General features: G+C 39.4%; 1 protein-coding gene across 1 annotated transcript in view; it reads left to right on the plus strand.

The window, feature by feature from the left end:
- Positions 1–15,604, plus strand: part of CELF2 (CUGBP Elav-like family member 2) — a 195,877-nt gene extending 180,273 nt beyond the window's left edge. Inside the window, 4 exon segments of the mRNA NM_204260.2 lie at positions 4,852–5,031; positions 8,419–8,562; positions 13,832–14,003; positions 15,349–15,604. Of these exon segments, the coding sequence (NP_989591.2) occupies positions 4,852–5,031; positions 8,419–8,562; positions 13,832–13,959 (452 nt within the window). The 3' untranslated portion in view covers positions 13,960–14,003; positions 15,349–15,604.
- Positions 15,605–16,496: the final 892 nt, after the last annotated feature.

A 16,496-nucleotide genomic window follows, 5' to 3' on the forward strand; every position in this document is an offset into this window, starting at 1 on the left:
AAAACGAGCCGCTGACAATGGCATGCATGAAAAGCTATCTCCTCTTATGAGCTCTCTTAATAAGGGAACTACACTGTCATAAGTAAGAAAACATTAAATGTCCTTTCCCTGATAAACAGTCATTATGCTTTCCATCGTTTTCAAGAAGTCATAATATCAAGAGCAGCATATAGCATCCCACTGCTTCCCTCCCATAAGAACCCAGGCACACTGGAGCACTCCAAGATAACATTCCCTTCATCAACAGTGAGCAGGAATGAATCACCTATGAGCTCTTGACTTCATGTGGAAATCCTTCTGTTGTGCTCCTTTGAACATTTATTGCAAGGCTGCAAGCTAAGAGTTTACATTTTCTCAACAAGAATTTTCGGGTGTTGTGTGTGCAAATTTACCTGCATGTGCCATTTGAAGTACTAATGATGTATTCACAACCTGGTGCTAAATTCTAGCTTGTTAGAAGCCACCATTGCTTCCATAGACTCATAACAACAATGGCTTCAGTCCCAAATTTTCATGAATTGCAGAATGTGTACGTGCCTAGAATATTTCTATGTTTATAGCACTTGTATGTAAAAAAAATGTATGTGGATATGTCCGTCTATTTATATACATAAATATATCCATCTGTGAGAGAGATATAAAGAGGAGAAACTGTTTCCTCATATGCTGTATTGTGGCATGTGTTCCTTTCAGGAGAACACAGATTATCAGTTTCATTTGCTTGCAACGCAGATGATAGCAAAACACTGTCCCAGTGCTAACAACCTCCCCTGTCTATTTTAATAATGAGCCAGTGCTTTTCGTAGTGACCATTTCTGATCCAGTTCTTCACATTCTGTCTTCAAGAAACCTAAAATTCAGTGGGTCTGATGTTTCACAATATGCTGTGGTCAAGAGCAAAACATTGTTTTGTCATGAAGGTTCCTGAAATAATTATGCAGAAAATTTGGAATTGAATGATATGCTTTCAGTTGAAAAATTAATGAGAATGACCAAAGCACCAGTCGAGCTGAGCATAAACGCAGACAGAATCAGGAAGTTGCACAGTCTTGCACATTCATTTACACAGATGTTTTGAGGGAGATGTTTTTCTGTTGAAACCATGTCCATGTGTGTAAGATTCACTGGGAGAATGTCTTCTAGGCTAAGTTCACAAGGGGACTTACTCTGCTTTCTGGATCCCGACTGGATCTGGGGAAATCAGACTGAGCTCTGGAAAGTGGTAGTGCTCACATTGTAGAGAGAAGCACTGTAGAAACATATCTGAGGTCATAAAACTAAAAGTGGAATATGGTGAGTCAGATGCATCCAAGGGTGTCCAACAGTTGTGCATACATGGGTTGCTCCAAAACTAATGCCTCCTACCCATTTCCATGGGAACTACAACAGAAACAGAAAGCACAGTCACACTGTTTGATAGAGGAAATTCTCAGCTACAGAGCACTATTTTTCAACACAGTCACCGCCATAGCTGATTCATGCGGATGAACTGATCGAGACACTCTTCATTTTGTAGTGTGACAGCTGTGCTTGGCCATGCAGACCATGGCTTGTCTTTAATGTTACTGTCACCACTGCTGAAATACATCACCCACTGCCTCACTGTGCTCACATCCAGTTTGGTATCCATAAACATTCAGCAAGTCAATGAATATCAGTAAGTGCCATTTTTTGTCTGCACAGAGGGATTCAGTTCCACACCTTTGCTTCATACACACTTCCGTGTCAGACACCATTTTGTCAGACTGCCCCTCTGCTGCCATCTGTCACACAGCAACATAATGTAATGGAATATTGGTGGGAGGTTCAACCTCTACTGCAGTACCACCAACATCCACCTCTGATGTCGTGGGCCAACATAATAAAATAGGAAGCGTTACGTTTGAAGCACCCCTTGTACATTTGGGGATTCACCCAATCATCTGTTCTTCTGCTTGAAGTATCTAAAAATGACAATACATTTGGCTGTCTCCTTTGAGACAAGTAAATTTAAATAATCAAGAAAGAATACCATAGATTCAGCATATTGGACAGGTAAGACAAAATATTTATATGTGAACCCAGGGCAGTTAGCTTTTGTATCCCCATATTTACATCTATAAATTGGAGATAAAATTATTTGTGACAGATTTGAAGGTGCTTGGAAGGCACTTTGAGAGATCTTTGGACTTGCCAAGCATTGTCATTTCTGTGTTATGTAGCTCAGAAAAGTAGAATGCCATGGATGAGAGACTCGAAATGATTATTTCACAGAAGTCAGGAAAAGACTAGAGTTTAATATCAGTCTGAGGTGCATTGGTAGATATAATAGAGATGGCAGAAATGTGTAACTGCAGCTGGACCTTGCAGATTTCGTAACATGTGAAAAGGGATAAGAGAAAAAAATCAGAGACCTTTCTGAAGGTCTGCTTTGCTTAGGAGGGAAGCATATTTAGACTGGTAGCGGTAGAAGTGCCCTTCCCAGAAGCAGTGTGCTGAGCTGGAGCTATCTGCTGGCTGATCTGAAATCATCTGGGGGGTAGGGGCTATTGATTCTCAGTGAAAGAAGGGGGAGGATGCTGCCCACAGCGACACAAAGCATGTTTGTCTAAAAGGCTGATGACTCACAAAAATAACGTGTTATCCTAACGCTTCCACTATTATCAAGTTATTTCAACACTATAATAAAGGGAGAGATACAAGTTTTCTTTTTATCAAGAGCCTTTACTTCAATCAGTGCTGTGTGTACACATGCAAGCAATGACACAAATTAAGTACAGAATCATGAGTAAGTTAAAGTCAGGCTCAGAATCAAATTATTGCTTCATAGCCGTTATTAGTTTGAATCTTCATTTTCAAAATATTCTGTCTTTTTGATACAAGGTGCTGCTTAAACTACATTGGTTTGCAGGTTTTGTTTTACATTTGGAACCATTATACAAGGAATAGCTGGCCCTGCTCTGACCAATTTTTGTTCATAGTGGCAGCCAGTATCTCCTATCAGCATACAGCAATGCTCTGAAGTGGGGTGGAGGGGAAAGAGAAATCTTCAAAGTGCAAGACATTTTATTAAGCAAAGCTAAGAATATCACATCTCTGTCAAGTGTTTAGTCACACAAATTATAGTAATATCAAAAGGTATAATTTATGCAGTACAGTTCTCTTAATTGGCACAGACTCTGGTGGAGCCAGAAAGGTGCCACTTGAGCAATTGTCCTGATTATCAGAGACTCGTAGGAATACACTTTCTGAATTTACATAAGAGATGGAAGAAAACTAGTAGGTCAGCATCTTTATCCTCCTCTGTCAATTCAGGATAATTCCCTCCAGTATTCTTTCTATCTCCAAATTACTCATGTGATAAGGTTTATATCACTTTCCTTGAAGAAGACTGTTTCCTAATGTAATAGATTTCATTGTTCATTCACTATAAAGTGTCCTCTGCTTAATTTCCTTACTTTTCTCCCATTTACATAGAAGCCCTTTATTGTTGCTCTGAACTTAAGCGTCCTTTTTCTTTTCAGCATTCCTATTTTTTGGGTCCCAGTACAACTCCACCAGTTACCTCCACCGGTCATTTTGCCAGCAGAAATTGTACACAGTCAGTGACTAAGAAACTATCGGTGGTGGTTCCAAGTGCCCCATTTTTCTGGTGACTGTTTTAGGGTGCCTTGAGGCAGCCTGATGAAGCCCTAATAAGTTGTTTGTGAGCTGTTTGCCTAAAAAATGGAGAACACAGAGTAGTTAGTCACACATGAAAGGTGGCCTCTCAGACCTGCTGAGTACTTACTCTCTATTTGACAGAAATCAGAAGTATGGTCGATGAGCAGGTTTCTGAATCTTGCTACCCATTTGACTACCAAAGGGGAAAATTAAATTTTTCTGGAATTTCTGAAAAAAATAGATGTTAATATTGTTAACTTTCTTGTGGCTCCTCTCAGAGCCATGAGGATGCACAGAACTAATGAAAAGAGGCTGTAGTCCAGGAGTTAGTCAGAGTTCTTTTGCAGACGGTGCTGTTTGCATGGATGAGGGATGCCATTTTATGCACAGCTAGCAATCCAGTCTGAAATTTCCTCCTTGGCAGTCATCCCAGTCAAATTAATCTGTTATTTATCAGGATGTGGAATCGTGTTGAAGAAAAAAATTAAGTGGCTCTGCTTCCAGCGAGGAGTAAAGAAACACACTGCTAGAACCAAACACTTTTATTTCTTTGTGAAAGATTTTGGCTTGGGTAAAGCACTTGCAGTCACTACAGATGCGCTGTTGTTCATCCATTCTGCCCTTAGAAGAGCAGCTGGGGGAGGAAGATGGAAATGCAAAGCATCACCATCCATCTTCTGACCACAAATCCAAGAGAGAAAGCCTGGAGCTGTGTGGATAGTTGTTTCAAAATGCTGTGAATCAGGGTTCTCTGCTGACTATGAGCAAAACATCCTTGATACGATATGGTCACATCCTCTTGATAAAGACCTGTCCAGAGAGAGTGGGTTTTCTCCCAGAATGCTTTTTCCCAAGTGGTCAGCTCACAAAGATGGAGGTTGAGTGGGTCCTGCTCTTGGACACCCCAAGAAGCATGAGGGTTGAGGTTGATGGGCAGAGATGGTTTGGGGAGCACGGAGCTGTAGTACTTGCCAGTAGCAGGCTGCATGTAAGTCCGTTTGACTGTGCAACCATTGTGCTGAAGTGATCCTGATGCCAAAGTCGTGTTTCTTTGTTTTCAGTCCCATTTGGTGCCACGCCGAGCTGCATGCACTGCCGTCTTTGTCAGTGTCAATATAATACCAACGACTTTCGGAAAGCACTAATGAACAAGTGCAATTTCTTTTCTCTATTGTTGGGTTTTTTGTAAAGTTGCTCAAATGCTCTCAGGTATGGCGGCCCTGAACGGAGGACTCGGCGCAACAGGCTTGACGAATGGTACGGCCGGCACAATGGACGCGCTCACCCAGGCCTACTCAGGAATCCAGCAGTATGCTGCCGCTGCGCTGCCCACCTTGTACAGCCAGAGCTTGTTGCAGCAGCAAAGTGCCGCGGGCAGCCAGAAGGAAGGTAAGCATCTGCCCATTTTAGGGTAAGCCATGCTCAACCAAGCATGCGATATTTGCTGGAAGACCCAGAAGGCCAAAAGTATCCCGGGCTGCATCAACAGAGGATGCAGGGAGTCCAGCAGGGAGAGGGAGGGGAATGTCCCCCTCTACTCTGCCCTCACGGGGCCTCATCTGGACTGATGGGGCCCCAAACACAAGAAAGACATGGAGTTGTTGGAGTAAGTCCACGGGAGGCCACGAAGATGCTTAGAGGGCTGGAGCATCTCTCCTTTTGAAGACAAGATGAGGAAGCTGGGCTAGTTCAGCCTGGAGAAAAGAAGGCTCAGTGGAGACCTCATTGTGGCCTTCCAGGGGGCAAATAAACAGGAGGGAAACCAACTTTTTACACAATCTGATAGTGATAGGACAAGGGGGAATTGAGAGCGGTGAGGTACTTGAACAGGCTGCCCAGACAGGCTGTGGACACCCCATCCCTGGAGGCGTTCAAGGCCAGGCTGGATGGGGCCCTGGGCAGTCTGAGCTAGTGGGGGGCAACCAGCCCACGGCAGGGGGTTGGAGCTAGATGATCTTTAAGGTCCCTTCCAACCTAAGCCATTCTATGTTTCTATGATTCTATGATTCTAAGACAATCTGGCATTCCCACAGCCATGCCTTGGGTTTATTTCTTCACAGTGGCTCAACAAAAGATCTCAGATAGCCTTGTCTTTGAAGTTTACACTTTCTCCTGCCCTGATTAGTGATTTTCATTTTTTCAATTTCTACTGTAAATTCTCTTTTCTTTTTTACCATCTCTTCTTCCTGCCATACCCTACTGACAGTTCTGCTCTAAAAGCACTGCTGCATAAAAAGGCATCAGTAGCAAAACTCAACCCTTTACAGGTGACGCTCACTCACACTCTGCACTGGTTTCCGTTTTCCATAATAATGGATAACGGAGTTAATCTGATTAGGTTTAAGTTTTCTGAGTCAGATATGACTTTGCTCTGAGTAGTTCTTTGCCTAATTCTGGGTTTTGCAGGGATGCAACTTAAGGGAGAGATTGCCCCTCTCCCCGCATCAGTAGAGCAAAACAAACCTCAGGAGTTTGCTGCTAAGAATAAATGAATACTAATTACTAAATGTTTAGTAAAATGAGGTTACCCTTTTCCCCTCTTCCATTCTCCTATACTCAGGCATTTTGGGGTTTTGTTTCTGTTTTCATTGCTTTCTCTTCTCTCATCCTAAATTCCAGCTAATTCTAGAAGGACAGGAAAATATTGCATGCTTTCTAAGATTGTATCTGTGCTCCCACTACTCCCCTTGCCAGAGATAAGCTTTGGAAATAAACCCACTGTAATATCCTCAAGAGAAAGATTTTTATCCTCTTTTAATATCGTATCTTGCACTGTTATGGGATGTGATGTATCCTAGGAAGATAAATTCGACATTCCCACAGCTGGTTGTTATATGAGGACACTGTGGAGTTAAAATGCATATTTTCTCTAAATTTGTTGTTTCATTTACTGCTAAAAGCTTGGACTGTAGTAAATGGAAGTTTTTTGTTGGTTTTTTTGTTTGTTTGTTTGTTTGTTTATTTATCCTAATTTTGTTGTGTTCTCTGCTCTTGTCCTTCATCTCTCTCACTTTGGTCTGTGACAATGGACTGTTTGACACCAGAAATTGTTTATCTGGTGTCATTCTGAGATATTCACTGAAGGACAGCTTGATTTTCTTCTATTTGTTTTTGTCAGTATATGAGCTATCAAGTGTAGGCTTGTTTTTTTCTTTTTGAATTGGCAGTGTCTTTTTAAAAACACAGCCTGTTTTGTTATGTCTTGCTTCTGTAAGTAAGGGGTTAAGTTAAAGTGAATAAATTCCATCTTTGAATACTGACAACTCTGTTTTACTTCTTACCATGATTCCTCGTGGCATGGTGAAGAGCAGTCAAGAATAACAAAATACCAAAGCAAAATACGGTATCTGTACTCAATGCTGAAGCACAGTAAGCTGCCTCCTGCACATGCTGTAGACCATTGCTGAATAAGTTTTGCTTTCTAGAAAATAGTAACATTTTTAAATAATATTGTAAAAAAATATTTTTAAAAAATTATAGTTTATTTTATGTTATAAGAAATAAGCTGCAGGTGAAATTCTTTTTCCCTCTTTTCTCCCACCTTCAACAACATTTTTTTTTCTTTTTAAAAACATTTTTTATAAGCCATTTATACCCTGTGTTGGGCAAACACTGCAGTCTTTTACTTCATGCTGACAGAGGGCAGCAGCCTGGTTCTTCTGTTACGGGAGGTGGGTCTTAGTAACAGCTGCAGAAGGAACTCCATGAATGTGGTGTGTGCTTCCAACTCCAATCCTGAAGCCACAGACATCCCATCATATACACATGTAGGTTCCATTAAGCAAGGGAATATTTAAGCAAGTTACTTTATACATGTTTTTATCAGAAATGTTTGTTCTCTTGTGCTCCCGGTGTCTATGTGGGAAGGCCACGTGTCTGGTTCCATCATAGGTCACAGTAATGGCTCATTCCCAGTATATGACTATAAAAGAAAAACTGAGCTGAGAATAAATAAAAAATAACATTATTATTGCTAGGGGGGATGCTTAAACCAATAGCAGCGATAATATGTATCTCAGACTTAGGCTATAAAAAAAATATTCAAAGCACCTTCAAACTTTAACCTTTCTTTTCAAACACAATTTGTCTAAAGCCACTTTAATCTCAACCCAGCAACTTCAGTTTGAACTTCTTAAAAATAATAATTTTACAAAGTTTCTTCCAGGAGATGGAGCTTTCTCTGGGGTATTTGTATTTTAAAAATGGGCAACCTCTTTAGTTCTTAGCATCTTTCTCTCTCTGACTTCCCTGATTTCCAAGTCAAAAGGTTTGCTCTGTCTTGCCCTTTCTGTTCCCATCCCCACCAACTTCCTGCCCTTTTAGTTTAAGTCCACTATGTGCCAATCTGAGCTCAGCTCACTGTGTTTCCCTAAATTCCTGCAATGGAGAATTAAACCAACAAACCCATGCAGGTGTTTGAGGCAGCAGGGGGCTCTTTGTGCAGATCTTAGAGTATTGTGAGAGAGTAATACGTTGTGTACCTGCTTTCCTAACCCTAATTTTACTGAAAGACACTTGAGTAAATTGAAGAAAGAGCCTGCAGTTTAACTTCTTTTGTAGTAGAGGTATCAAGTGAACACTTTGCAAGATAGGATGCTCTTAAGAGCTCCATTTCAGCTCTATTCCTTTGATGATCCACTTACTTTTCTTCCTTCAGAGTTGGAAAGTGAAATGCTTTCTGACCATCACCTTCAGTAAGTACTATGGAAAAACAGATTAAACGTAGCTCTTGTAATAGCCATTTTCGTACTTTTTTGTTTGTTTGTTTTCCTAAAGGTCCAGAAGGGGCAAACCTCTTTATTTACCACCTCCCCCAGGAATTTGGAGACCAGGACATTCTGCAGATGTTCATGCCTTTTGGAAATGTTATCTCTGCTAAAGTCTTCATTGACAAACAGACCAATCTGAGCAAGTGCTTTGGTATGTCAAATTTAATAAATTAAATAGTAAGAACCACGTGCACTGCACTGAAAAGGGGTCAGGAAAGAAAATTAACAGCAGTGTGTGAAATGTCATACTGGAATCTCATTCCCAAAATAATGGGCTCTTAATCCTCACGTGAGTGGAAGGATACACAGGCAAACTAGTTCTAACTAAAAATTGGATGTGAAAAAACAATAATAATCTTCCAGTCTGACATCTCGCATAAATGTGTCAAGTACATGAAACTAATTACACCCTATGTGGGGGAATGTCATTTAGTATACTATTAAGCTGCCTTATTATGGATAACTAATTATTCTCTATTGTATAGCTGAGCCACTTAAGAATGCTCTATGTTTAACCCATTACTTCTACATTACAGGAATTTCTTTCTTCTGAATTAAGTACAAGATTGTGCAATTAGTGCTTGAATGGCTTGCACATGTAGTTCAGAACACTTTACAGACAGTTGATGTCTAGATATGCAGCTTCAGGCAGGTGCCACTGCATTATGAAAGGCAGCATATCCCCTTACCTTAGGGCAGGGATGAAGGCAACACCAACTGATCAGTGTCAGGTTTCCCAGGGAATGCTCTGAGCTACCAGAAAGTTAGATTACAACAGAGGAAAAGATGATGTGTTGGTTGTTATAAAACAAATTCTAGGGTTAGTCAGGTAGGCTGATGTTCTTTGAATGACATAGGTGCACCAGTTCAGTGACTTGATAGAGTGGAAAACAGAATGTTAGCGAGTGGTAATCTGTTAGATTGTAGTCTAATAACCGTGATCGCAATGCAAGGCATGAGGAGGGCATGGGAGGAGGACAGAATCTCTGAAAGAAAAATGTGTGAAGGTTTGACCCAAAATACTGGAGCTTCCAGAAAAATGATGGCTCTTTCCCAGAGTATAGAAAAACAACTATATGTATGATAAATTAGTCATGACAGTCCCTTTAGTTTCAAAGACTCCTTTGTACTGGCACTGTTACTCTTTGCACAGCACCATCCCTTAATTTTCAGGTTTCCCTGTTAACCATAATACGTGTTTCTTAGCTTGCCTATCATTACATTTTTATATCTACGTTCTGTTAAAATGTGTCTGTCAAAGGTTTTGTCTACACAAGGGCCATTCAGGAGCAGCTGTTGGGCTTTAAACCCCTTTGGAAGAGGATGAATTTATCTAAACACACAGTACCCAAACAAAAGCAGCATTTATCACACTACTCAGAAATACCTACTGCACTGGAATTCAAGTCATACCAGTCTGAGTGTTTTTCACCTAAACACAAATCCTTAGTACACCTGGAAAGTTAATTCACTTTAGAGAAATGGTGTAACATTCTTTCTGCATTTTCCCATATACTTTCTGGTCCCTGTTTATGCTTTACCAAAAATTGTTCATATTTAGACTAATATAGTGCAGCGTATTTCTTCAGTGGGTTAAAACAGTCCCTGAGGCTGTAGCAAATTTGAAAAGTGGAATTGAAAATGACTCCCTATTGATCTGGAACCAGTTCAGTTAGTATGTTGGGGTGACAAAATCATTGTTGAGGTCTCCACGAATCTTGATGAAATGTCAAATCAAGCTGTGTTAATCGAAACGCAGCAACTGTGATCACTAATGAAAAAATGTAGATTAGTTTGAGCAGGCAGCTCAATTCATCAACTTGCTTCCCACACTAGCTTTTTGTGAGTTTCTTTTTACTGTTTGATTACCTACCTACACATTCGTCTGGATTTATGGGACACAATTACCTAACTTAGAATGATGAACTGAGGCAATCTTGTTTGAGGAAAAACAGAGGGGTCAACACCCAATGGATGGAGCAGTCCTCTGTCTTTTTGGCATTCGTCAGGTTACACTAACATTGCAATTCCTCATTCTTCCTTCCCCAGATATTCTGCCACCAGTGAGAGAGTTCTGCTTTAAAAGCAAAAAGTACTGCGCTGGCAGAGGAAGTTGAGACATTCAGATTCAGTAGGTGACTACCTGTGTGATGCTGCTAATCACAGGACAGAATTAATCCTGCAAGTTTAGCATACTGTATCTCTGTATGCGTTGTCCCAGTTTTACTAAGCAAGATTCACCTCATCTCTGTGTTGTTTCAGCCCCATGTTTGTATTTCAAAAGCTTTTTTTTTTTTCTCTTTCTCTTTGTACCCCCACCAAAAACTGGGAAAATAGTGCTTATGAGTTATTCGTTTCTGACTTGTAATGGCCACTGCTTGTAGTGCAGTTTGGGTTTGATTCTTTTTGTTTGACTGGGACGGTTGGGGCTTTTTTGGAAGTAAAATTACAGGTGAAGACAGAGTGAACACTAGAATGGTGAAAAGATTGTTCAAGGCTGTCCATTGGTAGAACTGGGAAGGGAAGGTGCATTCCAAGTGAATCTCGTGGTATTGATACAGAATGATAAGCTTTTATGTAACACTGTCTCAAAAAATGAAAAATTACTTTTCTTTGCAGAAAATGAGCTTTGGTATTATTTGCTTTCTTGTCCAGCTCAGATGAATGCTCAAGAGATTAAATAGTGATGAGGATGACAGGACAGTCCCTCTACCCCTGAAAGTACTCTTCCATGAGCTCTCATGAGCTCTAGTTGATTCTGCAGACAAAGGGTTTCACTCTCCAGGCTTCTCTCTCATTTTTCATAAATCTTACAATAACAGAAATGAGAAAAAGTAAAAGGCAGGGGAGAAGGGATCCAATGACATCCATGTGTAAATGCAGTCTGCCACACAGCAAAATTGCTACTCAAATGATTAAAAATATTTATCCTGGTTACAGAGGTACCAAGAGATTTAAAACAAAAATCAGAATCATCGTGACATGTGCTTTGAAAATTGATAAGGAACGTAATCCCCATGTAACCTGCAATTTAAGTTTCAGACAAAAAAAAATGATGAATGGTTGCAATCAGAAACAGATAAATAAAGGGAGAGAATGCCAGACTCCTCCACAAGCCTTAGAAGTGAAGGTTGATGATAAGGGACAAGATGAAAGTGTTACAGGCTAATGTAGATATAGCATTCTATGTATAGAGACAAATTGTGAATCAGAATAACAATTGAATGATAAAGGCTGATTCCACTGGTGCAGCACAGAGGATGTATATTTGAATTTGTGGCTGTGTCAAGGAAACTATTAAAGAGACATTGAATGAAGTGACTTATTACATCCCTCTGGAAGGTAAGCATAGCCTGAGCTTATTGTTCTTCTGTCAAAAGGGGAGCGTCTCATTTCATGGCAGGAATGGTGGGCAGAAAAGCCACCTCTGGGTGTACTTACTTTTCTTTATTCACCATTCATAGATGCCACCTGATGACTAGTTTACATCAGTTGCTTAACTTTCAGGTCACTAAGACTAGCTAAGATAAAAAGGAACTAAGATAAGGAGAATTTTGTAGCTGAAGACCATTCTGATTGCTCTTAACAACGTGAAGGTCAGGAAGGCTGTAGAGGAAGCTGCTGAAGTGTCAAGGAAGGTAAGAGTAGCTACACCTTGGTTATGGAATATCTGCCTGGATGGTGCTGCAGTGGCCTTCCAACTCATGGTAGCTATCTCTTCTGTCCCTAAGGAAATTCTAGAGCTTGAGACTGAGGTCTGTGAGCTGATGGAATTAGACAAGAGAGTGCAGTGCTAAGACAGTGATTGGAGTCACGTGTATAGATAAGATCTCCTAGAAGAAGGCAGGGGAAAGAAAGGAAGAAAGTGATTAAGCTTTTCAGGATATGGGAATAATATTAAGAGGAAATGATCAAGGGAAGAAAGTGAGGAAGTGGCAAGTTACTAGAACCAAGGAAGGTATCAAGGAACATTTATTCTCTCTTAAGAAGTTGATGACTAATCAACCACATGAAGCAATTGTACTGGCTTTGGCCAGGAGAGGGTTTACAGAGATTTAAGTGAGAAGTGTTTTTTGAGTGGAATGAGCAGAAGTGAACCTGAATTGTCAGAGGAGAGTTGTAAGTAAATAGTTCGGTGAAGGTGATTTAAGGTGAACTAGAAGGAAGGTCTGTGAAGGAGGGAGGGTAGACAGGGACCAAATCACTTGTTAAGTGGGGTTCTTTTCTTTACAATGAGGAAAGTGTATCACTCTGACACTGACGAAGAAAGAGGGCAGCAGTGCGAGGTAAGTAAGAGCCATAAAAGAGCAGGTTAAAATGACGGTAAAAAGAGGTTTTACATCAGAAAAGAATGCAGGCACTAAGCACAAACGAAGAAAGCTTGTAGAAGAGAGCAGCTGAGAAGCTCTGTGTTAGTATGGAAAACAAAGTGGCACACTTTAAGAGAGTGAAGGGATGTGTAATAAGGCAAATTCAAGTGGAAAGAAGAGGGAGCATTGCAAAGCCGATGCATAATAGCAGGCTGGAATGCAGTAGTAATTAGCCAGAGACAGAGCAGCAGTTAGGTGAGTCTTGCAATTACAAGTGGGAGGCCCAGATGTGAAAATGAATTTTGGGCTTCCGGAATCAGGGAGATTTGAGTCCATTATGAACAGAGCTTTTTGAGTCTCGCGGGGAAAAGAAAGCTGAGCCAGGCCAGCCATTCTGAATTACCCGAGCAAGCATTATCCCCTCTAGTTAGTGCTAACAACTGAGGAGCAGATCTGGAGTTCTCATCAAGCCCTGCCATCATCTTTATTATGTTGCTTAATTTCGATCTTTGCATGCCCCGTTTGGGACCAAGAGGCTGAATTAATTAACATTTAATGTACCTTGAGATCTTGAACTTGAAGGAGCTGCACAAATACAAAATATTAATATTGCAACTGTCCCAGGCTGGTCCCAGTGAGATGACTGTTTAATACCACACAGGACCAGTGCTCATGAGCTTACATTCAGAAGTGCAAATGCACACAAGCATCCAAGTTTGGGTTTTGTTTCCGTAACCAGGTATTCTATTTCAGCTTCACATCAGCAGACTGGGCTCATAGACCGGGATGTATGTAGATATTACAGTGAAAAGTGTTACAGTGATAAATGTCTACAGTCTCTAAGGTAGGTAAATAAAAAAAAACAGATTGGGAAACTGCATTGCACCAAAACTGGACAACCACATCCCAAGTAGAAAAGGAATATTGTAAAGGTAAAGGAGAAGGAAAAGGAAAAGAAAGGAAGTGGGATATAAACTGTGATCAACTAAATAATTGAAAAAGAGATAAATGTGTCAAACAAATAGCAATAATAAAATCCTAACAAAAGCCTTCTGAAATTTGTTCTAACCTACAGTTCGCTTTCTCTCCCGCCTCCGTTCTGTCTCATAGGTTTTGTTAGCTATGACAATCCAGTCTCTGCACAAGCTGCTATCCAGGCTATGAACGGCTTTCAGATTGGCATGAAACGCTTGAAGGTTCAGCTGAAACGCTCCAAAAATGACAGCAAACCTTACTGATCTTAACCCCAGATGCTTACTGCTCTTATTTTAGCTTTCTTAGGGTAAGTCCCATGAGCAAACCTGTCCTCTGCAGGGGGGTTAAGAGAGAACATATAGCCAACCTTCACCAAGAGACAGTTATTTTTACAGTTACCACTTCCATTTCCCCACTTGTCCTTATTACACTTGGCTCACATTTCCTCGCCAAGTAATTACTGAGTTGTGTTACTGTATTTTGTTTTGCAGCATAATTTATCTCCTTTTTAAAAAATAAACATCTTGAAATTCAAAGCAACACACACACACACTCTCTCAAAAAATGTGCAATTTAACTCTGTGAACCCTGGTGCCATTAGCACACAATAAAAGTTGTTTTCAATGGATGGATCCTATTTTACCAGGGTGGCACCAGCAGTTTATAGGTTAAAGAAAATGGCCTCATGCCAGTCGAAGCACTTATTTTGCAACAAAAAATTTGAAGCAAGTCTTTCCACTACATCAACTTGTTTTTTGAGAAGATTTGATTTTTTTTTTCTCAGTTCAAAACAATGTATTGTTAGATATTAGTCTGATTTTACACTGGTCGTCTTTATATTTCACTTTTTTTTAAGTTCTTGGTTTGTTTGGTTTTTTTTTTTGGAAAGGATTAATGTAAAAAAGATTTAGAGATCTGTTTCTAAAGCTACAGGGTTTAAAATAAAAAATAAAATAAAATAAAATAAAATAAAATAAAATAAAATAAAATAAAATAAAATGAGTGACAATACTTGATGTTTCTTGAGAGATAAATTTAATAATAATAAAAAAGAAAGCCACAGGCCTGTAAATTTTATTTGTAAAAAGCATTTCTATTTTTATACAAAATTTTTACTGCCTCAGAAATAATGGAAGTTATTTATTGCCTATTGTTAACTTATTGGATACCTAAAGAGCAGCTCTCTATGCTAGCTAGATCCTTTGAAGTAGTCTCTAGAGTAATTGTGCCAAGAATGGGCGCTTTTTCATTGTTGAACCCTACACCCTTTACAGTTCATGCTTTTATCCTCTTGTTTGTATTTGTCTGGTTATTCTGTTCATAGTTTCCATTACCTAGTTTAAAGTTCAGTCGTCTGGCCCTTTTTTTCCCGTACCCGTACCTTTATGTTACGTTTGTAGAAACTGGATCTTTCCTCTCTTTTCTCCCCAAAGACGAATCCATTCTCTCTGACTCCTCTCAGATGGATTCTTTTGGGGTTCCATTGTGCTGTTGTTGACAAGTATTGTAAGTTAATGCAAATTGTGTGAACAGCTCATAGACTCTACTGATAAAAGATTTGCATTAGTTTTCTCCTGCACCCATAAAAGTGATTTTGTTTGTGCTGCATAGATTCTGTGTAACTTTTTTCCTCTTCCTTGTTTTTTCCCTAGACATCTCCATGCCCGTTAGCCCATCGTTTGCCTAGCATGTCCCTGTGGCGTCTCAAAAATAAAAAAGTTTCATCGTCCCGTCATTGTTTCTGATGTCTTTCTGACCTCCTCACATCATATTTGGTTCTCCTACTGACCTTTGATCTAGTTTGACCTTTGAAATTTGCATGTGACCTCATCTAGCTATGAATTCTGGGAAGTCAATGTGAAAAAACATTGCTGCATTCACGCAAGACTGAAATTTATTATTAGATAAATTAATGATAGGATTTAAAGACAACCTGTGGCAAAATGTTTTTTCTTTCTTTTCTTTTTTTTTTTCTTTTTCTTTTTCTTTTTCCTTTGGGTTTCGTTTTCTTTTGTTGTGTTTTATTTTTTCATTTCGTAAAAAAATAAAATAAAATAAAAAAACAGACTTGAAAGTATTATACAGGGATTGGCATTCTGCCTGGTCACTGGTGACAATAGCAATATGTGTCCAGAGGCACAGAATGTTGGTTTCTAACAGACTACTTCCAAAACAGTTTGAGAAATAAAACTGTCTGATTTTAAGTCTCTAGAGGTCTGTAATAGTTTTTACATTTTTCAGGCAGTGTAAAGTTTTTTGATAAGGCCATTTTAGGTGGCTCACTTTCTCATTAAAGTATATATATAGAACCACTTTTTGTAGATTAGTATAAGAAAATATTTACCCTGTTTTAGGGCAAATGCTACCTACTTGTGTCACCTTTTGCTGAACTGACTCACAGTTAGACAATCCATGGTTTAATGCACATGAAATTACCTATATTTTATACTGTTTCAATGTACAGAAGAAAGGTTACTGTAAAATGTGTTACGTTGGTGCTTCTGTGAATTAAGTTGTGGTTTCATCATGAGTCTTATGGTCTTAAGTGTTCTATGTTTATAAAAGACAAGTTTAAAATTGGTTTACTTGAAGAAGGAGAACAAAAACGAGATTCAAAAAAAAAAAAAAACCAAAAAAAAAGTTGTTTGCTTAAAAAAAAAATGAATTTCATGTGAAAAAAAAAAAATTAAAAATATTCCAGAATAAGTTTGTGTTGGCTTGTGACGCATTGATGTCATTTTTTTATTGTGGACAATTTAGACGTGTTTGTGTTCAGCAAAATGTGATCGGTTTTTCTTTT

The sequence above is a fragment of the Gallus gallus genome, chromosome 1 (genome assembly GCF_016699485.2).
Source record: "Gallus gallus isolate bGalGal1 chromosome 1, bGalGal1.mat.broiler.GRCg7b, whole genome shotgun sequence".
Classification (NCBI taxonomy): Eukaryota; Metazoa; Chordata; class Aves; order Galliformes; family Phasianidae; genus Gallus; species Gallus gallus.